The sequence below is a fragment of the Myripristis murdjan genome, chromosome 7 (genome assembly GCF_902150065.1).
Source record: "Myripristis murdjan chromosome 7, fMyrMur1.1, whole genome shotgun sequence".
Lineage (NCBI taxonomy): Eukaryota > Metazoa > Chordata > Actinopteri > Holocentriformes > Holocentridae > Myripristis > Myripristis murdjan.
Genome location: NC_043986.1, coordinates 23,916,038 through 23,943,691, shown reverse-complemented (window position 1 = coordinate 23,943,691; position 27,654 = coordinate 23,916,038). Strand labels below are relative to the sequence as shown.

The 27,654-nt window shown below is 43.4% G+C and overlaps 2 protein-coding genes across 6 annotated transcripts in view; both read left to right on the top strand.

Moving 5' to 3' along the window:
• magi3a (membrane associated guanylate kinase, WW and PDZ domain containing 3a) overlaps positions 1-18,086 on the top strand; it is a 118,327-nt gene extending 100,241 nt beyond the window's left edge. For 2 of the 5 annotated variants that reach the window (XM_030055244.1, XM_030055242.1), the window contains 14 exons: positions 307-504; positions 2,617-3,261; positions 5,343-5,374; positions 6,137-6,392; positions 6,862-6,956; positions 7,411-7,603; positions 8,853-9,065; positions 10,102-10,287; positions 10,434-10,527; positions 12,602-12,704; positions 12,951-13,088; positions 13,196-13,334; positions 13,646-13,738; positions 14,710-14,818. In XM_030055244.1, the coding sequence (XP_029911104.1) occupies positions 307-504; positions 2,617-3,261; positions 5,343-5,374; positions 6,137-6,392; positions 6,862-6,956; positions 7,411-7,603; positions 8,853-9,065; positions 10,102-10,287; positions 10,434-10,527; positions 12,602-12,704; positions 12,951-13,088; positions 13,196-13,334; positions 13,646-13,698 (2,345 nt within the window). In that variant the 3' untranslated portion in view covers positions 13,699-13,738; positions 14,710-14,818. Of the gene's footprint in view, positions 1-306; positions 505-2,616; positions 3,262-5,342; positions 5,375-6,136; positions 6,393-6,861; positions 6,957-7,410; positions 7,604-8,852; positions 9,066-10,101; positions 10,288-10,433; positions 10,528-12,601; positions 12,705-12,950; positions 13,089-13,195; positions 13,335-13,645; positions 13,739-14,709 lie in introns of all 5 variants that reach the window. The other 3 variants (XM_030055241.1, XM_030055240.1, XM_030055243.1) reach the window with 2 other exon arrangements.
• Positions 18,087-19,059: 973 nt separating this feature from the next.
• On the top strand, positions 19,060-27,575 carry rsbn1 (round spermatid basic protein 1). Its single transcript, XM_030056749.1, has 7 exons — positions 19,060-19,700; positions 20,364-21,013; positions 23,043-23,180; positions 23,570-23,712; positions 24,120-24,287; positions 24,383-24,491; positions 24,847-27,575. Exons 1-7 carry the CDS (start codon positions 19,106-19,108, stop codon positions 25,387-25,389), a joined length of 2,346 nt encoding a protein of 781 aa, XP_029912609.1. The 5' UTR covers positions 19,060-19,105; the 3' UTR covers positions 25,390-27,575.
• The last annotated feature ends 79 nt before the right edge of the window (positions 27,576-27,654 follow it).

Sequence of the window (27,654 nt, the reverse complement as noted above, 5' to 3'; positions counted from 1 at the left end):
TTTCTGAAGCTGTGCTACTTGGCTCTCTCATAGGGAGGTTTCTCGCTCTGATTTCATCTCAGCACACAATTGACCTTCCTTGAAAGCCCTGATGACATTTTCTTTTATTTTCTTTGAGATGCCCACATTCATTTTGATTTGCTACTTGTTGTCGAGTGAAACACTGAAATGTATTCAAGAGGGTTAACAAGTGCAATTTAGTATATTGTGATTAAAGTAATTAGACCTTTAATGATGTTTCATTATCTGTCTCTCCCCTCCCGCTCCTCTCTCTCCTTTCTGACTCTACCTCCATCCCTGCAACAGAGGAGCCTGGTGGAGGAGTGCGGGGCTTCACACGGGATCCGGCTCAGCTGCAGGGCTCCATCCTGCGGGCAGCACTAAGGAAGAGCCCCCAGGGCTTCGGCTTCACCATCATCGGGGGAGATCGGCCCGACGAGTTCCTTCAGGTCAAGAACGTCCTGCCAGATGGGCCTGCTGCGCATGACAACAAGATTGCCTCAGGTAACCTATAGGAAAGTGCACTCCAATAGCCAGATTTCAGACAGCCTAGTAATTAGGGAGGCCATCATTCATGACCTTGCCAATGCTGATCACACCAAAGTTGTGGAGGGAGATAATTTTATTTTTCATTTAGAAAATACAAGTCAGAGTGACATTCACACCTATGGGCATGCACACATATGCAGTCAGGTGTGGTATATGAACACATGTAGAGAAAATCATCAGATCACATTTTACACCATCAATTTGAAATAGCTTGATCAAACAGGGGCAATAGGAAACTTCCATTAATGACACACATATTCTTTTTATGTTGACACCCAGATTTTATATGCAGCCATATTTTAGAGACTTCACTGGCATCCAGATACTGTATCTTTCCTCGACTGGAGCATTATGATCTAAAGCACAGCCCTGTTCTGCATAACGCAAACTTGTATGCTATATATAGCTTCCCCAGTCTGCCACGTAAACTCACTAGAGCCAGAAGCCCCCGCATATTAGTGACTCAGTATATTGCCTTTTTGTGCGTATATGAGTACTACGATCACATGTGTGGTGATAGTATTAATTTTGAATTACTGTCAGCAAAGTGCCTCAGGACACACATTAGAGGAATATTGATTGTATTGCATGCTCTAACCGCCACACCAATGCTGTTGCTGAGAATAAACTTGAAACAGGGGAGAGAGTAATTGTTTTCAATGTTTTATTTCCCTTGAGACAGAAGGTAATTGATTAGAAAAAGGAATGTATTTTAATTTCATTGAGTAATAATAGCAAGCAGTGGATTGCAACCATTCCATGTAACTTGGTTATCTGACCATAGGCCTGCAGTTTGCTTAATTTGATCTGGACATTGGGTCTCTAAAGCTGCTATAGTTTATACTGCCATTAATATGGTGTTTCACCCAACCACTCATACTTCCTAAATGCTTGAAACCGTTTTTTTCTCTCACCTCTGTAATATTGTTCTGTGCATTCTTAGATACCAGATAAGTCAGTGTAGTGGATGTGAACAAACACTACATTTGTATGCATACATTTGTATGTGCAGAGTGAAACCTTAGCTGTGTTTGCTAAGAAAGAGTATTGATTGTGTAGGTGGGCTGAATCCTCCAGTCAGCTTTCAGCCAGTCAACCACACAGTTTGGCCTAACTCAGCTAGACTGGGTGATGAAAGTTTTCCCTTCACTGGAAGATGTTTTTTTCCCCCCCTGTTACACCAGGGTTTATTACATCAGGGTTCTTCTTGCAAACTATGAGGATTAAGTCAGGGGGTATCATCCCGTTTGTTGTAAACTTGTGGGCAAGTAGAGCCTTTTGAGACTGTAAACAGTGGTATTGGGCTCTAAGTAAACATGAACTTGAAGCTGAACTTGAACTTGTAAGGAGAAAGGAGGGAGCAGCAGGTCAATGATCTCTTTCTATTTGATTCTTGCCCTCTCTCCCTCTCCTAACGTGACTAAATCTGCAACCTGAGACGATGGACAGTGAGAAAAGGAGAAACACATCATATTTATGCAGTTCATCCAGCCATTTACCATTACACTTATGTAAAGCATTAACTCCGTAATTACTAGGACTTGGTAAAATTATAAATTTTCCGACTGATCGCAATCCTCCCTTGAACAGCCCGATATTGATTCGTAACTACCAGATTGATCTTTTATTCTATGGCTTTTTTGCAGTAGTTTTTGCTATTTATAACATGCCTCCTGTCCTGCAGATGTCATCTTCTCAACTACTATAATAGCCTTTGGACCCTCAGTTGACCAAATTACATGTTTTGAACGAATGAATGAATAATGGAGGGGCTTCTTCCAAAGACCAGTGCCATCAAGCCTAAAGGCAGAATGCCTTGATGCATTTTGAATTTAAAAAGCCTGACAATCAAGAAGAGTTAGACAAATCTATATGCAGCAGGGCTTCTAACTGAAATACCCCTAACTGAATTGATGGAATCAAACTGAATCAACATCAGCATTAAATCGAACCGGGAACTTGTGAATTTGCAATGAATCAAATCAGGACGTCAGTGCAATACCCAGCCCTTAATAATAACTGCACTAGGGACATTGCTTTATTCTTACTGGTATATTCTTCTCTCAGGTGATGTGATTGTGGATATCAACGGGACGTGTGTGCTGGGGAAGACCCATGCCGATGTGGTGCAGATGTTCCAGTCCATCCCAGTCAACCAGTATGTGGACATGGTGCTGTGCCGTGGCTACCCACTGCCTGAGGACACCAGCAGCAACGAGGACGCCTCAGGGGAGGTCGGCACCTCCAAGGACGCTTCCCCTTCCCCCTCCACCTCCACCCCACAGGACGCCCACTACACAAGCCCAGATGGAGGAACACTCCCCAGGCAGGTTGCTGCAGTGCAACCTGTGGCCAACGGAGGACGCCATCACCAACACCACACCCATCCCCATCCCCATCCCCACCACCACCACCACCATCCTCACCCCCACACACCGGAGGGCCCGGATCCAACTCTATTGCAGCCAGAGCTCGTGAGTGTACCCCTGGTGAAAGGGCCTGGAGGCTTTGGCTTCGCCATTGCTGATTGCCCGCTGGGCCAGAAGGTGAAGATGATCCTGGACGCCCAATGGTGCCGCGGCCTGCTGAAGGGCGACGTCATCAAGGAGATCAACAGGCAGAACGTCCAGACGCTGAGCCACTCCCAGGTGGTGGACATCCTCAAAGACCTGCCTGTGGGCAGCGAGGTCAATGTTCTGGTACTCAGAGGAGGTGAGCAGCAGTTAACATCACAGCAAATGTGCAGTGTAGCATCAGTTGCAGCTAGGTGAACCCCCAACGCTGGACTAATCCTTATAAGTATGTCACAGCTGTTGGGGCGAGCACTCTGAAGCTGTTACATCTCCAGTGTTAAATCGCCGCTGTCTGAATTAATCTACTCACGTTACTGTACTGACAAAAAAACACAGGTGTTTGTGCCCGGAGATCGTCGAGTGGCTAAGTCCCACGCTTACAGAATCACATTAATCCCGACACCGCTCTATGCCCTGTGTCTGTGCAAGTCTGTTTTCCTCTCTTATTTTCCCATCATCTGCATAAAAAGCTATGAGTAAAATACCAAAGGTGAGCAGCCCACCCACTCTTGTTTTAGAATAGAATTTTTATTCAAAATTAATGAGGTGGGAAAGAAAGCGAGACAGCAACATTGTCCATTTAGAACAGCATAATTAAACGGCTACCCAGAAGAGGTGTGATTATGTAACACGTACAATATTTCAATCAGCCAAACAACATGATTGATTACGGCGTCCCACCTTACCAATGTAGTTACCTATTCTATTTTGCTATGTGGAATTCAGACTCCTGCCTCAGGTCCTCAGCCAACCAACCCCCGCTTGGCCACACAGACCCTACCAATGTTTAATAAAGCAATTTCACGCTCGGGTCCACACCAGCTCTGCATTTCCCACTATGCACCTTCCCAAACAGGGAGGGAGGCATGCTTAGTCACATGGCGAGCTATGCTGGGATAGCCTAAGTAGACAGATTACAATTTGGGTGATTCACTTGCTGCTTAGACAGAAAGAGAGAAGGAGGGGGGAGTGAAGAGATAGATATGCTGTGAAGAGTGAATTAATCTCCCTGATGGTATCAGCTCCAGTAGCAGCTATCGTTTTTGGCGATAGAGGGACATTTTGCGTCGTGGGTAGTTATTGCCCCTCTCCCTACTTCAAAAAGGAGGCTGTCACTGATTTGAAGGGCTTGTCCCTTTTTGCCTTCACCGCAGTGCAGTAGCCTAGATTCAGGAGATCCACTGTTGCACCCTCATATCAGATGTACTCAGCTGGGCTCTGCTCTGAGCTTCAGGGGCTTGTCCTGGGTGTGTGCTGCTGTTATTAACTTGCTGGCGGTGTGTGCATGTGTGCTAGACTTCTAGGTGTTTGAGTGTATGCGCGTGTGTGTTACTTCTTTGGAGATCACAGCCTTCAACGTCAAAAGGAGCTGCGCTGCGGGGCTGCCCTCAGGTCGCCTATAGACCAGGATTAGGTTAGGCTTTATGCTACCAGACAGGCGCTAGAACTCCCTTCCGATGACACCAGCATGGAGAGACTAAACAGGAAATGATCTGGCCCGGCTTCCTTTTCTGGAGTTATATACAGCGCCCTTCCCCAAAGGATGTGTACTGCTTTCATTCCTTAGAGTGACATGGCCAGGGATTGCCAGTAAGGCGATATTTCCAAACTCATTTGTCATAGTGATACTTGAAGAGGACTGAGTAGACCTCTCGTCTTTTATATGTCTACCGATAGAATATTCTGTTGTTCATTTACAATTGAAGATTAATCATTTAGGTATTTGCACTCTTTTTATTAGAATATCAATCAAGAGTCAAGGTTAATCCAGAGAAGAGCATGTTTATGCTTTCCCACGGCTCAGGGTCGCTTCCTTGTCTCCCATCCATTAGTGATATGTGAGCCCCTCAGCAGCTGGAGTGGACTGCCCCCTACTGGTGGACTTACACTGTGACCAGCTGAGATAGAGGAAAGCAGGGAGAGAGGCTGATAGGGTTAAAAACCTCTGAGCGTTATAATATGCTCACTTTGTAAAGTGAGGCGCGGCGTGTGCATTGCATAGGAAATAGGAGGAAAAAAGTACTGTAGAGCTATCAGTGAAGGGCCAATAGGGCAGTGAAGTGCAGAAAGATACAGAAATAGTACAGCTCATCCCTTAAGCCATGCACAAGATAATATATGTGTTGTTCTGTTGTTGTTGTTGTTGTTCTTTTGGAACAATTGAGTGAACACTTTTCTAACAAAATCATCTAAACTTCACCTTCCTCCCACTGCCTGCAGGTCAGACGTCTCCTGTGAAATCCCTAAAACCAGTAAGTGGAAGTAACTTCTTGTTATATTGTCATTCCTTAAGGTTTACACCAGGCTTTATCCGGCTCTGACACGTTCTTGTAAGCTATTGTCTGAGCATGAAACAACAAAAAACGCTCAAGACAAAACACCCGCTGAATTATTAAACAAACTAAACTTTGTCTCGGTTACCCGGAAGCGCCACACAGTCTGTACAGTGCTAACTACGGCAGCTACATTATTGAAGGAACGAACTTCAGCGAGGCGGGTTGTTATTCCTGGAACTGGATGTGGTGAAATGTGCAGGCTCCTGGCAAACAGCTACTTCACATCCCTGTGCGTATGGGTGTTTAGGATGATATGGCATGTTCAGCAGCTTGCTCCTGCAGTGCTCCTCAAGGCTGACTCTTAAAATAGAGAAAGGAGCTGAGGCGGCAACAGGCTTACGCACACAGTTTTATAGGTTCAACTGTGTGTTACATTACACGGGTGCTCTATTTTTAATAATTAGGGCCAGTGCAGTAGCGTGGGCTAATTGTCATTCTCTTAAGTGGCTCCTATTCAAAGATACAGTGGAGGGTAAAACCACCAAAACAAGCCTTTAATTTGTGGAGTACAGTTAACCAACATAGCTTTGACTTAATTCATAGTGCACATTTTACCAAGTACGATCAAACTAATGTGAGTTATATGGCTGAAATGTATTGCAGTTTTTCTGAAAAAATAATTGATGTGTTCTTACACTGGTTGATGTAACTACAACACAGCTCATTTTTTTGTTGCAGTGCACAGCTCCGATATCCCAGGCCTTGTCCCAGCAGACTCCCCATCAGGCCCCCCATCCCGTACCCCAGCAGTCCGGCGCCCAGCCCACAGCACAGCAGCAGCGGCAGGAGACACCCACCAGCACAGAGACCCCAAGTCACTCGGAGCTGCCCCCGCAACCACTTCCTTTCGCCACCAACACCTTACGCTCTTCCTCGCCAAAGCCGGACCCGTCCGAGCTCTACCTCAAGTCCAAGGCCATGCTAGACAGCAAGCGTAAGTCTACAGGGCATGTAACCAGCATGGCTCAGAATGTCTGGAAACCAAGGCATGCCGACCTCTAAGCATGGATACGCAGATTCACCTGATCGATGAAGTGAAGACTCTTAGGGTATTCTGTTTGATGAAACACTGGGCGAAGGCTCGAGATCAGAGGCACAAAAGGCATTTGTAAACAAGACAATACAAGATCCTATAATCTGTGTAACACATCAAAAACAGATATATATATTTTTTTCCATCTTCCATGAAATCTTGCATATACCCCAAATCATTTCCCAGCTCCCTGAGAGTTCCTGACCCAGGACTTAGAACCACTGTATTATACAGCACACATTGCCCAGAGTTGCTCACCAGCCCTGTGTTGCCTTGTCAACAGCACACACAAACAGCATATTTGATCTGCCTCGCCTTTCAAGGCTGCTTTTAATAAAATCCTCACTCTCCTTGCCTCTCCCCTCTGCAGCCCCCAATACCAAGGACCTGGATGTATTTATCAAAAGGAACCAGGAGTCAGGATTTGGTTTCAGGGTCCTTGGAGGCGAGGGACCAGACCAGCCGGTAGGTTATCAGCCTCGCGACATCCAGAGTATATTCCAGACTGGTTTTGTACACATAAAAGAAGGGATTCCAAGCCACTCTAAAATACGTATTAAAAAGCTTTTATTCTGCATTCTATTCTGTATGGTCCTGAACACTGTTTGAATCCGAAATTCGCAGATCCTAGAGACTGCCTGGCTGACACTGAGGAAATCAATATCGGAGCTGCATTCAATTACTTAAATAGCTTGAATTTCTACACTTGTCGTGGGACAGTTGGGTAATGGATTGTCCACAAAGGAAAAACCCCAGTCTGTTTTGCACTCGAGGAACATTACAGTAAATGCTCAGAGGATTGAGATTTCAACTGATTATCGACCGAGGAGCCTATAGTATCCTCGTGCTAGCCCTGTGTGGTCGACTGGCTCGCGTTCATGTGGCCTGCCTCTTCTCTTTCATCCTCCGTCTTCCACAGGTGTACATCGGTGCCATCGTGCCGCTTGGTGCCGCTGAAAAAGATGGCCGCCTGCGGGCTGGGGATGAGCTCCTTTGTATCGACGGTGTGCCAGTAAAGGGCAAATCCCACAAACAGGTGCTGGAGCTAATGACCAACGCTGCCCGCAACGGCCAAGTCATGCTCACAGTCCGCAGGAAACTGGCACATACAGGTAGGTCCTGGGGCAGTGCTACATGCGTACATTTAAGTGGGAAGCTTGTTTTTTTTTTTTTTTTTTTTTTTTTTTTTTTTAATTCAGCTTTTGCTCTAAACCGGGATGCAACAACGTCTGAAAAGGTTTGATCTAAGATTTTTGCTTTGATCCTCTGAATTTGAGTCAGATGACTTAGCTTGGGCCAAACTTTAATGAATGAAGCACTACCAAACTTTTAGGATGTGTTTTTACGTAGACATAGTATTAAAACAAGAAGAAATAATTGCGCAAAATATTTGGGGTAATTACATTTATTAAACATCTGTATGTATATCCACTTGATTCGAGTAACAGGGAAGAAACTGGCAATTTCTGCTCCAGTGAATAAATAAATAAATATATAAATATAAATATGGCTCAGAATAAACAGGTTATTTGCTCTGTGCTTGTCTGCTGAGGCTGATTGCAATCGTGTGAAGGGCAGTAAAGATTAGATCAGCTCGCAGAGTTGATTTACATCTCAAAGGATGGATAAAAAAAAAAAAAACGATATGCTGAGTTTTCTGTTTCAGCAGCCTAAACCCCCGCTGCATTCAGGCTTGTTTACCACCACAAATAACCACTCCATGAATAGTACAAGCACTTTTTGAAATTTCTTTGAATTTGATGTATTGCAATAACAGACTTGATCACGTTGAGAAATGATGCATCAATCATCGAGGGGCTTTTGTATTCAAAGCATGGCTTTAGACAGAGATTCCCTGATGCAAGCTGACAAAACAGGGACTCAGCAAAACAAACATACAGCGAAGGAGAGATTAAGGTAGATCAGCTTGTCTCATGAATAGCAAATTGTAAAAAGGGCTTCACCTCAAATAGACTTAGTTTACTGACAGTCTCGCATTTCATGTGTGCAGTGAACACAGCAATGAGTCTGTCTTAGATAAGGCTTTTCGGTGATTTTTTAGAAGCATCTCAAAGTGGCAAATTAGGAAAGTCTTGACTTTGAATTGATTGGTTGTGGATTGTTTGATGTGAGCTGAAACATAATGCTTGTCTTATCCTGTCTGCCTGTAAAAATGACAATTCCCTCCAAGAGTGTCATTTAGACTCCAAAGTGACCCTGCCCCGTCAAATATGATGCATAGACGCACTACATCATTGCCAGATTGATAGCTGTTTTGCAATCAACTGCCAGTGACGATATGATTCAAGGATGTTTCGATGAATGTTCCTCTCATGTGTCTGCAATTTGTCATTTTGTCAGATGCAGTTGGAGAGGAGGAGGGCGCCCAGCAGCCGCAGCCCCAGCAGGTAGCATCTGCCCTGGTCAACGGCTCTCCTAAGCTGCCTCGCATCGAGGTGCCCAGCACCACCCAGCCGTCCCGGCCAGAGCGCTTTGACGTCACTCTGCAGCGCAAAGACAACGAGGGCTTCGGCTTCGTCATCCTCACATCCAAGAACAAGCCCCCGCCCGGAGGTAAGCACATCATATGTGCCATTTATACACTTTATCCTCAGTCACTTTGGTGCTTTCATCATTGCTGCGTGGCTGGGGTTTGTTCACACCCACAGAACTTGACCTACCTACTTTACTACTTTACTACTACTAAGTATGTGCAGCTGAATTACAGGGAAAAGCGTATAAAATTATGCACAAGACATCTACATATTTTGTGTTTGATGTAATATTGCAGTCATAAAACAATGGCATTGTGGGTTTGAATAATTCACTCAGTAAAGGCATGATGTAACTTCAATAAAGTGCATTGCATTGCAACCAGCAGATAAAGAGCATGTGTGTGACATCATAGTGCAATATGGGGGGAAAAATGTTATGTCTGACTTTGAACTCCTACTTAAGTGAAAATTTAAGTGAAAATCATAGTTTAACAGGTTAAATGTATAATGTAATATATAATAATGCTATTTATAAACTTTCTTCTTTTCTCAAATAAAATCAGACAGCATAATAACGAGTATTGGGGTTATTGAGGAATACATTCAAAGTAACATTCAAAGCTTTTTAACCATAATTAACAGTTTGTCCCTGGACTTATTTATTATCTTATATCATATATTTGAATTATATGAATGAATTATATGTGTCACATAATATCCATCATACATTGTCTCCACATTTTCACATTAACTGCTATATGAATTAGACATTAAGAAGATTTCAAGATTTTGTTTACCCACATTCATTTTTCATTTTTTTTTTTTTACATTGAAGAGAGAATCATTGCTGTTCAAAGCTCCATGCCTGAGGTCAAACTGCACCCTCTCTCCTCATTTCTAACTGCCTGGTGCACTGAAACTTTCTTTAGCAACACAAACAGTCTCTTAGAAGAGAGATTATAAAATAAATAGTAAAAGCTGTAACGGTTGGTCTGTTTTTTAGGAGGTGGTGTGCGGCTGATGTTGGGTTAGTCAAATGCAAACCTTCAAACATGTATAGTGGTTCAGCAAATATAAAATGGAATTTTTTTTTTTTTTTTTTTTCTCTGTACCAGTTATCCCGCACAAGATAGGCCGTATCATTGAGGGCAGCCCTACGGACCGCATGGGTCAGATGAAGGTGGGGGACCGTATCTCAGCCGTCAATGGCCAGTCCATCATGGAGCTGTCTCACAACGATATCGTCCAGCTCATCAAGGAGGCCGGCAACTCTGTCACCCTCACCGTGGTGCCCGAAGACGGTAGGTTGGCACAGAGGAGGTCTCGGTTCAGTGAAGCTGAGCACTGTTTTGTGGGAATAAGATATTGGGATTTCTAGTAAAGCTGCATTGGACTTCCTGTGTTTTATACTGTATGTGTGTATGTTGTATGGATTGTGTTTTTATAGACAGTGGTCCTCCATCTGGAACCAGTTCAGCCAAGCAGAGCCCTTCGGCACAACACAGAGCTGTGGGCCAACAGCCTCCCAGCCATGTAGACAGGTACAGGAATATAGACACACACACACACACACACAGCCACACAGGCATGCCAGTGCGTTTGGTTTTGCAGACATCGAGTCAAAGTATTTCCAGTGGGCACAACTTAATACAAGTGCTGCTGCTTGAACCATACAGTACCTCCAGTCTTGTCAAAGCACTGGTTTGTGCCACATTGTGCCCCGTCACTAGCTCTTCTTATCCTCGCTCTCCTTGTTATCCAGAGAAGGAGTATATCCCCAGTGCACACTATTTGGATGGTGGAGGAAAGAAAGGGAGAGGGATTAATGGAGAGTCTCACTTCCTCTTTGATCTTCCTTTTTAAACAAAATTACCTGTGTCACACTTTTAATCCACTGCCGCAGCCGCAATTCTCCCCCTCCATTCCTCCCCCTCAGCTGCTCCGTCTCTCTGCCTGTTCGGCGTACGTCCCCCCCTCTCCTCATTTAGCCTCTGTCCATTCCTCAGCACTTCAATTCTCCCTCCACTGTGTCTAATCTCCGACACACGCTTCGGGTCAGCCCAGGCTAGATATGAGTTGAGGCTGTCAGCTTGGCAACATGAAGTATATAAACTCCTCTCTGTGCCAGAACTGCTAAGAAGGCCCAGACTGTTCAGATAGTGTGTCAGCGCTGCTAAATTCCCACAAAGGCATTGTAATGAGCTCTGCGAGGCATTAAAATACGCCCCAGTTGTCTGCCACTGAACTGTAAAAGCAACACAACTCTTTGAAGGATTTACATTGCTCTCTCTGCATTGTATAATGAAAGCAATAGAAAGAGGCTAGGGATGTTGTAGTGAAAGCATGGCAGTGTGAGTGGACAAAGCTGAATGGGCTGAGGGGGAGATTTATTGCAACTGTGCGGATAGAGTTTCCACAGTATAGACCATCATTGCAATATAGTTACAGTAGCATACAAAGGTGTAATTAATGCCAACACAGCATACACCATTTGGGGGAGGCATTTCTATTGCATCTTCAAAGACACTGAGTGTGGACATTTTTATGTGGGTGAACACCTCACCATGGAGCTACACACAGACTAGGATCAGCATCTTCTGGTTCTATGAGTCATTTCTGCCAGGTGAAAACCAGGTATCTCCGAAAGCGCCACCTTTTCTGCCGCTAAGAAAAACAGCTTTGTTTTTATCTTGACTTTATCCAGTGGGGTTTGAGAGTATGTCAGAAATCCTGCCGGATAAGCACTGGCTACACAAAAGGATTTCTCTTTAAATCATAGCGATGCATGTAATCCCTCAATTGAAACTGTTCCATGTTACAGTTACAATGTTTTCACATGACAACCGGGATTAATGATAGTTTCATAGTGGCTACACTATTTCAAACTACATTTCTATTGATATTTTTATATTTTATAACATTGTGCTTATATTTATACATATACGCCTGAGCCTGAGGGTTCTGTGCAGTAACTTAGCTGTTCTGAGGACTGCGCTCTTCTGGACAGAGATCTCAGATGTTGTTCCTGCAATCTGCTGGAGCCGCTCTCCCAGTTTGGACGAGAGCTCCGATTACCACCGGCACCACTGCTGCCTTCTCTCCCCACATCTTCTCTAGCTCCTCTCTCAGCCCTTGGTATTTTTCGAGCTTCTCGTGCTCCTTCTTCCTGATGTTGCTGTCGCTCGGGATCGCTGCATCTATCACCACTGCTTTCCTCTGGTTGTGTCAGTCTGGATCGGGAAGTCCCACAGGATCTTGGCTCTGTTATTCTCAACCACCTTTGGAGTCTTCCATTGTCTTCCATTTTGACGCTGAGGGAGACTGGGGTTTGAATTCCAGTCAGGGCGATGGTTAAAATCCAGTGTTGGGCCCTTGGGCAAGTTCCTGGATCATGATATGAGTGGAAGTACAAGCAGGAGAGCCATAGCGGCTCAGCTACTGGAACAAGACATACATGCACTAGGGCAGAGAATACACACACAGACACACACACACACAAGCACACTTTTGAGATAAAAGCATCCTCCAAGAGCTGTTGTGTTCTATTTGAGCAGGATTAAATACTGTTTTCTGCTAAACTTCTCATACAGTGTTTTGTGATCTTTTCTGGAATAGGAATGGTGACTATGAAGAAAAGAAAGAAATTGTTGGCCGGCCAGATTATAAATCTCTTCCGGGAAAAGAGACGGGAACACTCATCACCTCAGGCCCCAAGCAGGTGAGGCCACAGTGAATCATATCCTACCATCATCCTTTACACTGTGTGTGTGTGTGTGTGTGTGTGTGTGTGTGTGTGTGTGTGTGTGTGCAGGGTAGCTTTCCTAACACTGAACTGTTGATGAAATATGGCTTCCATTTGGCTGCCAATTGATATTCAGAAATTAGAGTGAAATTGCTTCTTAAATAGTCGAAGTGCTTCATTGTTGTGGTCTTACAAGCTGATGTTGTTGTCCGTGAGCCACAGGGCTGTTTTGTGGTAGAGTTGGAACGCAGCCAGCGGGGCTTTGGCTTCAGTCTGAGAGGAGGTAAAGAGTACAACATGGGTCTGTTCATCCTACGACTGGCAGAGGACGGACCAGCTATTAAAGATGGCAGGATACATGTGAGTGATTCTGCAAATCTGTCTCTGTCGATGCATTTTCCTGATTTTTTTTTTTTATATATAAAATAGCTTGGGACATGTGAAAACAGAGTCTATCCCCCTCACAGGTTGGCGATCAGATAGTGGAGATCAATGGCGAGGCCACGCAGGGCATCACACACACTCGGGCGATCGAGTTGATCCAGGCGGGTGACACTAAAGTTCATTTGTTGCTCAGACCTGGCCAAGGCTTGGTCCCTGATCACAGTGAGTCACAGCTCAGAACAACTGCATGCATGTACACACAATGTTGCCATTCTACATAGGTCTAGCATATATACCATACAGATAGAGAAGCTTTTGTATGGATTGGCTTGATCGCAGGGTGCTGATTTTCTTTATTCTCATGCATGTGTTGCAAGCTTCTCTCTTGATCTTTCTCTCCTCTCATTCTGCCTTGCTCTCTCTATCTTGACCGACAGTACCTGTACTGCTCTGTCTTTCTCTGCCTTGCTTTCTCTGTCTTTCTGTCTTGGCTCGGCTGCCTATTTCTACCTCTGTATCTCTTCCTCCTATAGGTCTGAACTCTTCTTCCACCCTGTGCTTCTACATGAAACCAGAGCATCACTAAAGGCCTCACTGCTTTTCTTGGTCTGTCCCTAATAACCTTGGTAAACCTTATCCTCCTCCTACTTTTGCCTTTGACCTCTCCTTTCAAAGTGATTCCCAGATTCAAGTGTCTTTCTACGTCCCCCCTTTTCACCTCCCAGTCAATCTGAAGTAGATCAGGAATCCGTGGCTTTGTAAATGCCTAATATATCACACATAGAGCCACAGTGCTTTAGTGGAGGGCTAAACCAAAGCAGTGACTCCTAGGAGAATGAACAGACCTGCAGGAGCACTGGGAGGCTTTAGAGCCCCGCAAGTTATTTTAGGGCTATTACCAAACCCGACATGCCACTGAACACACACCTCATCCTGAGGGTAAAGACAGATGGAGACCTGAAGAAAACTCCGTAACTAGATATTGATCAGTGACTGACAAGTAGTAAAAGGATGTGTGTGTGTGCATTCACTGGCATTAAATCTTCAATCCAAAGATTAAGCTAGATTGAATTTCTATGAGTTGTTGCTCATAGAAATCCAAAAGCTCATTTCAGCACCACTAAGTCCATCACTCTTGCCTCTCTCTCTCTCTCTCTCTCACTCTCTCTCTCACTGTCTCTCTCTCTCTTTCTCTCTCTGTCTCTCTCTCTCTCTCTCTGGTTTTCTGCTGCATCTATATCTGCTCTCAATCACAGCCATGCAATTCTTATCAGTTCTGGAGGGAAATTGAAACGTCAGTGCTGGGTGAAAGCTTACACCTTCTCTGATGGCTGTGTCGTTGGCTGATACATATCTCATAGTTTTAGCTGAGACCAAATAACTTGTGGCAAATATTTAGAGGGTTATTACAGAATGATAGCCACACTAGTTGGAAAGAAAACTTTCTGCAATATCAGAATCTTGTGTCTCTATTGCATGACATTTCAAGATATCTTGAATATGTAAATACCCCATGTCTATGGAATTTGTTTAAATACTTTGAATGTCTTTCTGCACAGGCAGATTTTTTTTTTACTCTCCAATAATTGTTTTCCAGGTTCGAAGGACAAAGTAACCATTCCAACCTCAAGCTTTCCTAAACTCTCTGTATCTGACGAGCAGTCATCTCCAGCCTCTCCATCCTCCGTCTCCCTCTCTACTTCCGAACTTTCCCCATCTTCACCGAAAACTGCCGCCCCCGAAGAATCCTTCAGGGGGGACCCCCGAGCCATTGGGTCCCCTGGCGCTGGGCAGGACCACTATGAGCATGCTGGCCAGGCCAACAGACCCAGAGGACAGTATCACTCGCACCTCAACCTCAAGCGTCCCACTAGCCCTGACACCCAAACTCTCCCTAGAAAGAGTGACTCCAGCATGTCCCGCAAAGACAAGTCGGCAAGTCCCAAAAGAGCCACCGAGGGCTGGACTGATCATACTGAGCGCTCTCAAAGCCCTAGAAAGACAGAGAAAGGCCACAGCGGATCCCTGGAAGATATGAGCAGGGAGAGAAGGGCCCAGGGGCAAAGAGACCACCACCACTCCTTTAGCCCTAGGAAGGGCTCCAGGAGGGAACAAGACCCTGCTGTGCCTAAGAAGAACCAGGAGGATCCTCAGAGTCCCAGGCGCCCCAGCGGTCAACAGCCCAGCAGTGCCTCTGGCGAAGGGAGGGACCGGAGGCACAAGGAGGAGGAGGCGACCTACTGGCAGGAGAGGGGAACTATACAGAGAGGAGACATGAGCAGGGAGACCAGTGAACGCCGCAAGAGAGACATACGGGCTGAACAAGAGGCACTGACACATAGATCCCACTCCCAAACTCACAGGGAGAGGGCAGGGTCAGATACTGACAGTGCAACCTTGAGCCGAACGGGTGGAAGAGATAAGGAGAGAGAGAAGTATGGTGATCAGGAATGGCGAGAGGTTAAATATTATGGGCAATCCGAAGAAGTGAGTAAGAAGGACCCCAGGGGTTCAAACAGTAGCATCCAGGACCCCAACTGCAACGGGACAACAAGCAGCAAGAAGGCTCCCATCACCCCCGGCCCGTGGAAAGTCCCCAGCTCCGCGAGGATCCAGTCCCAGGTAGAGATGACCCATGAGGGGAACTGATACTCTCCCAAAAGAGAAAGCAGAGCCTCTGAAGCATGGACAGTCAGAATGGAATGATTAATCTTTTCTTTACAAATGAAGACAAAGCGCATCACTGTGTAACCAGCATTGCTTCACATTGCTTATCAGTTTTTTTGTTTGTTGTTTTTTGTTTTGTTTTGTTTTGTTTTTTACCCAGTTTGCCTCGGTCAGTTTGTATCAAGCTGTTGATGCCTGATCTGACATGCGTGCTTGTACATGGCATGTGTATGTGTGCACTGGCATGTGCACGTGTGCAAAAAAAAAAAGTGGGTTCTGAGTGTGATTTTTGCATGTGACACTGAAGTCCCATGTCTATTTTGTGCCAATCAGAGACTCCGGCTATGAAGAAGCTGCTCTGTATCGCTCTCACTGTGAGACTATTTGTAGGCAATGAGATGAGCCGCTCTCTCTCTCTCTCTGCCCAATTCGATGAAGGATCCTGCTTTTTGTCACTTTGAAGGTTTGAAAGACTTCCGTATCCATGCAATCACTCTTCGCTTCTCTTCCTGGTGGGATTGATTCACCGTTTCTGTCATTGATGGATGTATAAAGAGGTGAGGCTGATGTGATTTTTTTTTCTCTTTAATCAGCAGTGGGGGGGGGTGATAGATTGTCTTCTAAACCATTTTCTGTCTATATCTTGAGAATGCTTACCCAGAGCTGTGAACCGTGTGTGTGTCTGCATTCACACACATTTGAAGACACTGAAAACACCCTGATCCCATCAGCTTAGCATTGGGTGGATAGACCGTCCTGAAGCTTTATATGCATCAATCAGCAGACCAGACACTTGTGGTTATAGTTCTATTGTTTGTTACGCGTGTTTATAACAAAGCATAATGTAATTTATTGAAATTATATGATAAAGAAGTACTATAAGTATAAATATCCATACTGAGTCATTTCACGTTTTGATGTTGAAACTGAAAATTCATAGAAATAGAATGTGAAGATGGACGATAATGTGATAAATGAACCAGATCAGATATTACCACTGTTTCTCGAGTGCACATTGTGATAACACATCATGCAACACAGTGGGAACTGCTTGGGACTGTGATTTGGTAGCCCAATCTATACATTCTATTTCTATGAGTTAACGGTCTGTACACAGTCCGAGAAGCCTGTTCCATCCATGTAATGTTGTCTACTGTTAGCAGCTCTGTATTTTAGGTCCTCTGGCTATGTGTGTATGTATACAAGCTGACTGGTAGGCCTGTGTATTTTAGACATTGCTGTAGCTTTGACTGTACTTTATCTGATATGTATATTATTATTTAACAAAATGATTATCTATACATAGAGATATAATTTAGATGAGTTAAATTATCAAAGCTTGATTGTAAGAGATGAGACCTTTGCCTTCAACGTAATAAAACTTAAAGAGATATTTTTATTTTTATCATGCTACAGTTTAGGCACAAAAGATGTTTCTCTTTTTTTTCCTCTCTCATTGTAATCTCCAAATCTATTTTTGATCTGAATTGTTCTTTTAGTCCATGACCTGAAATGTGAGAGAAATAAATTGTGTATATTTTTGACTTTGTTAATCATCAGCAACTACATGCCTGTCACACTTTTGTAATATAAATAAAGTCAGGCTCTCAAAGAGTCCTAGATAGTTTTTGATGTAGCGAGGAAAAGTCATTATGTCGCCTTTTGGCTCAGTGAGAATGGCTTCCTCTTAGGGAGTTTGATATGTAATTGCATTGCAGAGTTTATTGAAGTAAACATGACAGGGATTCCATTTCCATATGAAAAACAATCTTCCTTTATTGGGATTATTTGTAGGCTGCTTGAGAGTCAACTGATTTTTTTTTTTTTTTCAACATTATTACTGTGGAGTGCAGAGACATCTAGTGGTTCATACACTGCTATTCACAAACCAGCCAGATTGCTTTAACCATACCCATATCAGCCTGCCTGTCGAGGATGTAGACAAGTAATACATGTGTATCTTCATTTGTTTACTGTATCATCCTGCTTATTGTGGATATGATGGGCTACTGTGTTATTTTCTTTTCATGTCATTATCATGTATGATACTGTGGCCTTGCATTGCTTCAACATAAAGAAAAAAAAAACGCCTTTTGGTTTTGACATCATGGTAGTTGTAAATGTTTATAAATTGTACAGCACCTGTATAAATATTTGCCTTCATTCAGAAAAAAAAATCTCTGTAAATCGTTTCATTATTTTTTTAAGGAATTGAAAGGAAAATTACATAAAATGGTGAAAGGAAATAATCTGGTCATGGCATTCTGTTCATGCACTGATAAATAAAGGTTTACCGAATTAACACAACTGTTGATGCAAATGTGTTTTGTTTTGTTTTGTTTTTTTCATGGCTTTATAGTAAGTGTGATCTTGCTAAGGATAGTTATCAGTTGGGATACAGGTAAAGTAACCTTGTACTTCTCTTTGATAAATGTTATAGTATACATGTTTAATATGTTCTGGTGAAAGTCCTTAAATACAGTATATGTCAGTACATTGAGATTTATGATGCAGGCATATCACAAAGTAATTATTATAAGATCTGGGATGCTCTCACTGCAACTGGAGTTACAACTGTCCCCAATGCAACAACAGCCAAACTTATTTGTTTACTCTTTATTGTCATATTGTGATAATACATTCGGTACTGACAGCAGGAATCTAAAATCCATTATCAGTACAGATAATCCCATCTTTAATTATGATTGGCTGAATCATGTTCAAAGCGTCTTTGCAAAACAGCCACTGGTAAAAACACACCTTGTGTCTACGTGTGTTGCGAAAATATAGCAATATATACAATCTATAATAATAATAATAACAATGCACGTTATTTATATGATACTTATCTAAAAACAGACTTCACTGGGTGTTTAACAGTCAGAACAAATACGACAAAAAAGAAAAAACAAACTACCAAATTGTTTGCAGAGGAATAACATGTAGCGATCATTCAGTAACAGTTATTAAAGATAAAATATTTATTTAACCTTATTTCTCCTGTGTTAAACAGTGTCATGTTATCTCTGTGCGGCCTGCCAGCTCTTGGCTGCCTCTCATGGCTTAGCGCTCAAATTAACCATTACGTCAGCTGAACAGAACTGCCTGCGTGCGAGGCCGCACGCACTCAGTGCAGCTTGAACGCCAACTCCCATGTAGCACTGCAGTACCAACAAACTACATAGCCCATAGTTCTATACAGTGCGCGTGCGCAGTAGACTAACGGCTTTGCATAAAACTACAAATAAACGGTAAGAAAACTACACATTTCCGTCGACCTGCGCAGTAGGGACTCCGAGCCCTTTAAATGTACTGTACGTGCAAAGATGGCAGCTCAAGTCGACTTGCTCCGTGCGAAAGTAGAAGACGAAAAGGTAAGGGACAGCCTTGATAGATTAACCAAAGAGAGGAAGAAGAAGAAGAAAAGGGACCTGTCGCCGCCAACTGACAAACTCGAGCAGTCGGATAAAGAAGCGAAGAAAGTGAAGCTCCATCACCACCACCATCACCACCACAGCCACCAACATGCTGAGCGCCGGACCCACCAGCCGCATCAGCTGCCGCAAAATCCCCAGCCTGGCAGCTTCAGGTCCAACAAACCTGCTGTGCACCACCACCAGCCCAGCAACCACCATCTCCACCACCATCACAACCACACCAACGGTACAAAGAAGACCTTGCAGCCGGCTTTGCCTCCTTCTCTTCCCACTCCTCCTCCGCGGAAGGTACCAGACCAACCGGAGAAGAAGCGAGCGGTGCCCTCCGAGCCACCTGCACTCTTCACTTTCACGCCTCTCAAAGTAGCCAAGGCCAAGACACAGGATTACAAAGAGAAGCACAGGGAGAAAGATATTAAACTGAAGGTCAAGAAGGAAAACACTGAAGCAAACGTGAAACATGCAGAATTGAAGAAAAAGAAGGGTAAGTTGCTCTAAAGTGTTTTAATGGGTAGTGTGTAATGGGTTGATGGGTAGATGGGTAGGAAGCTACCAAAGCTGTTAATACATTTCATCAACGGGTGAGCAAAATGACTAGTTAAAGTCCATTATCATTTCATTAACTACAGGTTGCTATAACAATAGAATGTACACAGGTTGTTTTGATTACAAGTTTATTGCCCCACTGTTGCCACTCCTACTTCTACCAGTCCAATTACAGAATAGAGGCTTACATACTGGTCTGTGATCTCGTGCAGACAATTTGGGGGTCCTTGACATAAAGAAGTTTGGTAACTATTGTATCAGAATCCTGCCTATTGGTAACAGGTCTCAGGTCGCTCTATTCATTATGCATTCATTGTAATGTGTGCATGGAAAAAAAAAAAAATCAGAATTAAAGCAAACAATCAAGTGTGCACACTGTGTGTAATGCTCTGAGTATTTATTAACACCTACAGTGCTGTTATGTCTGGAGCACACAAGCTCTTCCTCACACAATGTGTAGAATGATTCTGTGCATTGCTAACAATATACAGTAAGTTCAAGAGGAATAAATGAACAGCTTTTCTGTGTGTGTGTGTGTGTGTGTGTGTGTGTGTGTGTGTGTGTGTGTGTGTGTGTCTAAACCTGTGCTGCTCCTGTGCAGAGCCCAGGCCCCGCGATGAGAATGTCAAGTCTCAAACACTGGAGGAATATCTTCTGAAGAAGAAAAAGAAGAAGAAGAAGCACCGTGAGGATGAGCACAGTGGCAAGAAGGTCCGGCGCATGCACAACAAGGAAGTCCAGACTGTGTGTTCGGGACTGGGAGCAGACCTTACTCTGTCTGTTCGCCCTGACCTGAATCAGGAAGGCAGTTGCCAGCCTGGCACAGGCACTGTCGACAACCACCAGCCCTACCTCCACACTCCCAAAGTGGGGCACATGCCTTTTCTCTCCCACCAGGACCACTACATCCGCAGCTCCTGCCTGCAGACGGGCACCTGGTATGGACGTTTCATGCATGAGGAAAGGCAAGCCAACGGCGGGGCATCAGTTCTGCATGCCTATGCTGATGAACTAGCCTGTCTTAGACCAGCTGACCTGGAGTGCTTTGCCCAGGAGTTCCTAGAGTTGGCCTTTGCTGAGAAGCCCCGAGGTGCAGCCCGCTACGCCTTGGCAGTGGTGCATGGTGCAGCAGCCTACCTGCCTGACTTCCTGGACTACTTTGCCTTCAATTTCCCCAACACGCCAGTCAAAATGGAGATACTTGGCAAGAAGGACATCGAGACCACAACTATAGCCAGCTTCCACTCTCAGGTATGTGAAAGAATTCACAAGGCATGAGGTTTTTCTAATTTCAACCAGCTGTTTTAGTGCCGCATTCAACTTGAAGCTGTCGTTTATTTTCTTTAATTGGTACGAGCAGTCCACCCACAGCCCACTAGTACTGAACTGATTTTCAAGTAGCTAGTAATGGAGAGAGACAAGACATATAGGAGAAAAGATTGTGGTGACATAGAGTAGCCTAACCTTGTATGGAGATTACAAGGGTATTAAACATCACTGGGTGTAACTGTAAGGCATATTCAGTGCCTGTGCTATAATCTGAGAGGAGTGGCAGATGCAGGCTGGATGGAGTTTTGGTAAAGTGAACACTGACTGAAGGGGATTATGTTTCTCTGTTACCTCTTTATTTAACAAACACTGACAGATTAAACATGATTGTTTTTTTTTTGTTTGTTTGTTTTCAGAAACTAGCAACAGCTGTACAGTATATTAGATGCTAGGCTAATAATGGGTCAAATGCCATATTTAGAAAATTCGCAGATTTCTGTATTTTTACAACATACAAGTAAATCCTCTGTCTGTTGAAGCCATGGCTAACAACATAGAAAGGCATGACAAGTTAAAAGCCCTGGCCAACCCAAAGTCATGAATGAGTTCAGCAACATTTTTACCTCCCAGAAGTTGACTCAGTCCAAAGTACATCAGTGTTATGTCTAAAGCTGTACTGGTGCCAGGTTTTCCCTGGACTTCCAGATCTCTAATGGAGTCACTTTTGTTCCATGACGATGTAGACATACACCTACTCACACTGAGAGAGACTGAGACAGAGAGAGACAGTGGTAGAGGGAGAAAGAGAGGGTGAGCTTGGTTGTGTGTGTGATTATAGATCGGCAGCAGTGTTCTGTTAATGCAGGTAAACTAGGCCTAGTTTGATCATTTCACCACTGGAGTATTGAGAGAATAATGGATGTTTTGAGAGCACAGTGATTGCAGTAAAATGCCTGGTTGTATCCACTGAACCTTGCTGGGTCATTACAGAAAATTGCACAGGCCCTCCAATGCAAAAACATGTTGCAGTCACAGCAGTGTTCATGGGCAAACATAATCATGTTATCTAGGTTTATATAACTTTGGAAAACATCTCTACAGTGATTACAGGCCTGCACATTTCCTATGCAATTATCCGTGGTGGTATTGTGATGAGTTCATGTATAAAACAGACATCGCCATATTATTTGTATCCACCCCCTGGCTGCAGAGTCTGCAAGGCCTTTGGCCTCATAATTGTCTGTGTGCTATGAAGCATGTAAGGAATCCACTGTCTACGGACTTTGGCATTCTTTGGTAAAGAACCACAGTTCAGGCTTTGCTTGTTCACACCATGCTGTACTCTGCTGCCAGTGTGAGGGGTGACAGCAATTCTTCACCCTCAATAAAACAAATCAATTAGGATTATTAGGATGCATAACCTGTCTGATTCCCATGTGCTGTGAGATTGTAATCTGCTAGATGAAGAACAAAAGCTTTGTGCTGACAAAAAGGTGTGTTACTAATTCCAAAAGCAATTTATTAATTTCCTCAGAGCATTCATTTAGTTTCTTACCTACAGACTCTAGAATAGCTTAAGTTTGCTTCTCGGTGAATGATCATCAGAACCACACAGCATTGAATCCAATCTTGTCATCATTTCACTCAATAGGATCAAAGCAGTGAGGATATTTCCACCTGGTGAAAGTAAACTTTTCTGCTATTTCTCCGCTAAAGTGCCTTAGTGTGAGAGATGATTACAAACAAATTGGTTCATGTAGAATTTAGTCTTTGCATAATTCACTGAAATTTAAATTGTAATTCACCATATTACTTGTTACTGGGAAAAGTGATAATAGTAGTCAGTGATACTCAGTGATTATAACATAGGTAAAGTGGAATAACAGACCAGCTCCAAAATGACCTGAGCTAGCAGATGGGAAGGTTAGCAATCACATCTTGTAAACACAGTGTGCTGCAGAAGCAGAAGCTGTAAGCCAGATGATGTCAGGACCTGTTTCTCCTCCCCCAGGTGAACCGGACTTACTGTTCGGGAACGTACCGGGCTGGACCCATGAGACAGATCAGCTTGGTGGGAGCTGTGGATGAGGAGGTGGGAGACTATTTCCCAGAGTTTCTTGACATGTTGGAGGAGTCTCCCTTTCTCAAGGTCAGAAGAAGAGGGCTTTTTATTATTTTTATTAATAGTAATAGAGTGAACGTATTGCTCTCTGGAATTCCAGTAAGATTAAATAAGAGTTCCTTACTGTTGAATCACTCCATTGTAAATGCATTGTGTTGTGATGAAGGTGATTCATCTGTTTGATTCATTCTATGTATATGTCAGTAATCCATAAAAACACATCAGATATTTTGTCCTATTTTATGGACGGTTTGGGTCGTTTTTGGCAAGAAAGAATTTTAGTTTAGTGACATGAATGCATTACAGGTTAAGTGTGATCCCAGGCTCTGCAGATATGCTTAAATATCATCTTGATATTGAAAGTCAGTATCAAGCTGCAACTCACAACTTGTCTCTGTGCATGTGTGTATATATAGATGACCCTACCATGGGGCAGCCTCTCCAGCCTGAAGCTGGACTGTCGCTCTCAGAGTGATGATGGACCCATCATGTGGGTGCGACCAGGAGAGCAAATGGTACCCACTGCTGACATGCCCAAGTCTCCCTTCAAACGACGCAGGTAGAGCCATGAAAAACATAAAGAAATTATATGAATGTGGTTTCTGTAACCCTTTAGTCTTTTTTTTTTTTTTTCATTTTGTTTTGCAAAGTGCAGCAATCTAACTTGAGGAAAGGAAAAAACTGGCACAGCTACCCAGATGCAGGTGCAGGTATATTGGAAAGGTATGAGCCATTCAAACTGGTTGAAGAAAACCCCACACTGTGTTCCTTAAATAAGTAAATAAACCAGTGTGGGGTTTAGTTAGAGCAGGCATTCAGATTCTCCTCATACAGGTTTATTAGAGTCAAGATGCCAGCTAGGCGAGTATATTTTGTTGTGCGCAGACTTAGTGTCTTGTGAGCAAGCATCATAAAGGCATCACTTCTTCTTGGCCTTCCCTTCTACCCCCACATCTTTTCCTTCAGGTCTATGAATGAGATCAAAAATCTGCACTACTTGCCGAGGGCCAGCGAACCGAGGGAGGTTCTGTTTGAGGATCGAACGCGGGCCCATGCTGACCATGTAGGCCAGAGTTTCGACTGGCAGAGCACTGCTGCTGTGGGAGTATTGAAAGCCGTGCAGTTTGGAGAATGGTAAGAGTCTTCCGGCTTCCTTCAACAAAAATGCTGCACGTGGTTCTCAAAATCTCAGAGGAATAACTACCTAATAATCTAATACTTTCTTGCAGGAGTAACCGACCCCGGATAACCAAAGATGTAGTGTGTTTCCATGCAGAGGACTTCAACGATGTGGTCCAGAGGCTGCAGCTGGATCTCTATGAGCCCCCGGTGTCTCAGGCAAGAGTTTACATGCATAATGTATCAGGGGCTGCGTCACAGCTTAGATCTTAGGCTGAAGTCACATGTGAAACTTTTTTTATGCAATATGGTTGCATGCTGCTCATGAGATTTTGGAGTTCCATACAGTGAAAATCGTGAACTGGTTTTACATCATCATTTGCAATGTTCGATATGGGTCTGGTGACATAGCAACAATAATAATGTAATTTACAACATATAACAAATTGCATGTAAGTTGCACTGTGTATTATCAACTTTATTACATAATGATCTTACTGCGGGTAGTGTTCTTCAAATATGGAAACCTCTTCTCCGAGGACAACATTGAGTAACGCTGTCCCTCTCCTTGCAGTGTGTCCAGTGGGTGGATGATGCCAAGCTTAACCAGCTAAGGAGGGAGGGCATCCGTTACGTCCGCGTCCAGCTCTGCGACGATGACATCTACTTTATCCCCAGGAACGTCATCCACCAGTTCAAGACGGTGTCTGCCGTTTGCAGCCTGGCCTGGCACATCCGCCTCAAGCAGTACCACCCAGAGGAGGACAAGGACAAGGAGGAGGAGCAAAGACCCAGCGACCTCAGCCCCACCTCTGGCCGAGTGTCTTCCACCTCTCCTGACAGGCCTGATGCCACTATAACCCCCTGTGCACATCCGCAGGCAGAGAACATCCAAGGTGGAGTGGCCAAGACTGAAGAACCAGTGTTCCAGAGGCCAGCGACTCCTCCCCAGGAGCCCCAGCCTGCCCCTCCTCAGCCCACGAAGTCTGCTCACCTGCCCCCACCTTACCAGGATCCCCACCCTTCCTTGCCGACAGCCCACTCTGGGTGTACATCATCAAACCTTGAGCCAACCCTTCCACAAGCTGTAGGCCACACCGCAGCGTTCCCGAAATGACCCTTCTTCAACACCCCAATCCCTCTCTGTGACACTCCTCAACCCACTGTGGGAGGAGCTTTTTTTTTTTTTTTTTTTTTTTTGTAGGAATTTTAGACTGAATTAAATTACAACTGGCATCTGTGTGTCAATCAGGAAGCTTTTCAACTTCTTCTCTTAAATTATTCCTCACACTTTTATATCTGTACATGTCAGTTCAAATAAAATCCCCTGAGATTTTTATTTCCACAGCCAAAGTGTATCATTTGAAGGGACTGTATAATAAGTTTTGTCATTATTTTGTATTTGGTAGCAACAAGACTGGAGCTCCCTACTGTCTCTTTCAAAACAAATTATCTTGATGACTCAAGGTGTATATCATGTAAAGCAGCTATTGGATAGAAAATATTAACTCTCATGGTTAAAAGACAGAACTTTCATTTATATTCAAGGCTCTGCTGTTATTACTTAATATGGCGAGATTATTTTGAGGAAGATGAAACCCACTTAACTGTGGTAAGTTTGACAAATGGAGATAGTTGAATCCCCGTTCATGGAATAATTGTTTACATGTTTAATATAATGACCTGTCCTGTAAACAAAGACGCACTACTTCGTACTTGGTCAGTGGCATAACTCTTGCTAACCTTAATCAGGAGACAGAGTGGACTCAGTTTAGTAGGTTGAGGATATCATCAGTCAACTGGAAAGGGCAGCCAGGTCTTTGCCATTTGACTGAACTCCAAGCCTCACATATCCAGGCATACTCAGACTTCCTAACATAATTACCGCCAGTAGACACAGGGCAATGAAACTACAGAGGAGTCTATTGTTTAAAAGACAAATATTTTCCTTTTATATTTAAAATCAAGCAGATAACTCTTCCATTGCTTTGATATGAAATATCCTACAGTAATTATGCTACAAGCACTTAAAAACTTTTCTTTCCTTTCACCAGTGCTCCATAAATCATGTGGAGTTTTGTTGCAGTTTGCTTGATTCTTTATTTAAAATGCCATTTTCTACAGTGCTCTTTTTCTTACTGCTGATGCTGCTTTTGATATTTTATTTATTTTCTTAGGCTTGAGCTTAACATATGAACACAGGTTTTGTACCGGTGATTATTTAATGTGAGGATCTAATTGTTGGAGCACTTCTAAATGCTGAAGGAAATTTATGGCTATTGCACTTAGCAATAATTATCTTGATCTTTTTTTCCTCTTTGTGGCAGGTGTGGAATATGTCCTCACAATTTGGTATGTAAATATTATGTTGTTGCCATTGCTGGCAATATGTGAATGCTGTCAGTGCACTTAATTCATTCTTAATTTGATGAAAATCCATGTTTATCTTTGGTTCCTGGTAGTGTCACTAGGTTGATAAAGGCACGGTTGTAGAATAGGTTACCATGGTTGTAATAGTTTTTCTGAGTGTAACTGTGTGTTGATATGCCCTTGTTTTTACCCATTTTTTACTGTTTTCACATGGTGACAACAACCAAGTTCCCAAAAAATCAAGCATCTTAGGAAATTATGCAAGATTTACATTTTTGCTTCAGCAGTTTCATAGTTGGAAATGAATATCACATCTGTTGGTAATGATCTGTCCAAATACATCTTCATATTTTCATTTAAGGCTGGACGAGGTCACCCAAATGTTCTTTTTTGAGTGTCAGATTTACTGTTCATCTGAACCTCACTGAGGCCTTTTTTCATTGTCATTCTGTAGTCTTCTGACGCTAAGATAAGGGATGGGATGATGTGACATTGCCTTTGCCCTACTGTTGAATGCGTCTTAGTGCCTTGTACTGTGTACAGTCAGCTTCATTCAACTGTTTTTGTTTTTTTTTTTTTGTTTTTTTTTTTTTTTTATGGCTAGTGGGACGTTACCACAGAGCTTGGCCAAGCCACCATAGTATTGTTTTTCTTGACTGATGCTATAAGAATCCGCTGCCCTTGTGATGATTTGTGACTTCTACTTCTGCACATCGCCTGGAAGCGGAGAATTACTGTATCATTATATCACTGAAAATTCTGCCTTTCATTCATACTAGATTCTTTTCAGGAAGCAGAAAGCTATTTTCATTTGTCACAGACAAAGTTCTGTTGTGGTGTACTGTACATTGCCTTCCCATCAGGGCATGCTCTGTGTTGTAGAACCAATAATTGCTGTTGTTGATGTTTGTACTGAAACTTTTTTTTTTTTTTTTCATAATTTTTAAAACAATATAATTGCATTGTTTGAACAGTCAGATAGCTGGGTGATAAGTTACATTTAATAGAATTC

What these genes read in the sequence shown, in the direction of transcription:
- rsbn1 (XM_030056749.1), top strand. Translation starts at nt 19,106, where the DNA reads ATGGCAGCTCAAGTCGACTTGCTCCGTGCGAAAGTAGAAGACGAAAAG. An exon ending in AGAATTGAAGAAAAAGAAGG is followed by an intron (nt 19,701 to 20,363) that starts GTAAGTTGCTCT and finishes GCTCCTGTGCAG; the next exon opens with AGCCCAGGCCCCGCGATGAG. An exon ending in TCTCCCTTCAAACGACGCAG is followed by an intron (nt 23,713 to 24,119) that starts GTAGAGCCATGA and finishes CTTTTCCTTCAG; the next exon opens with GTCTATGAATGAGATCAAAA.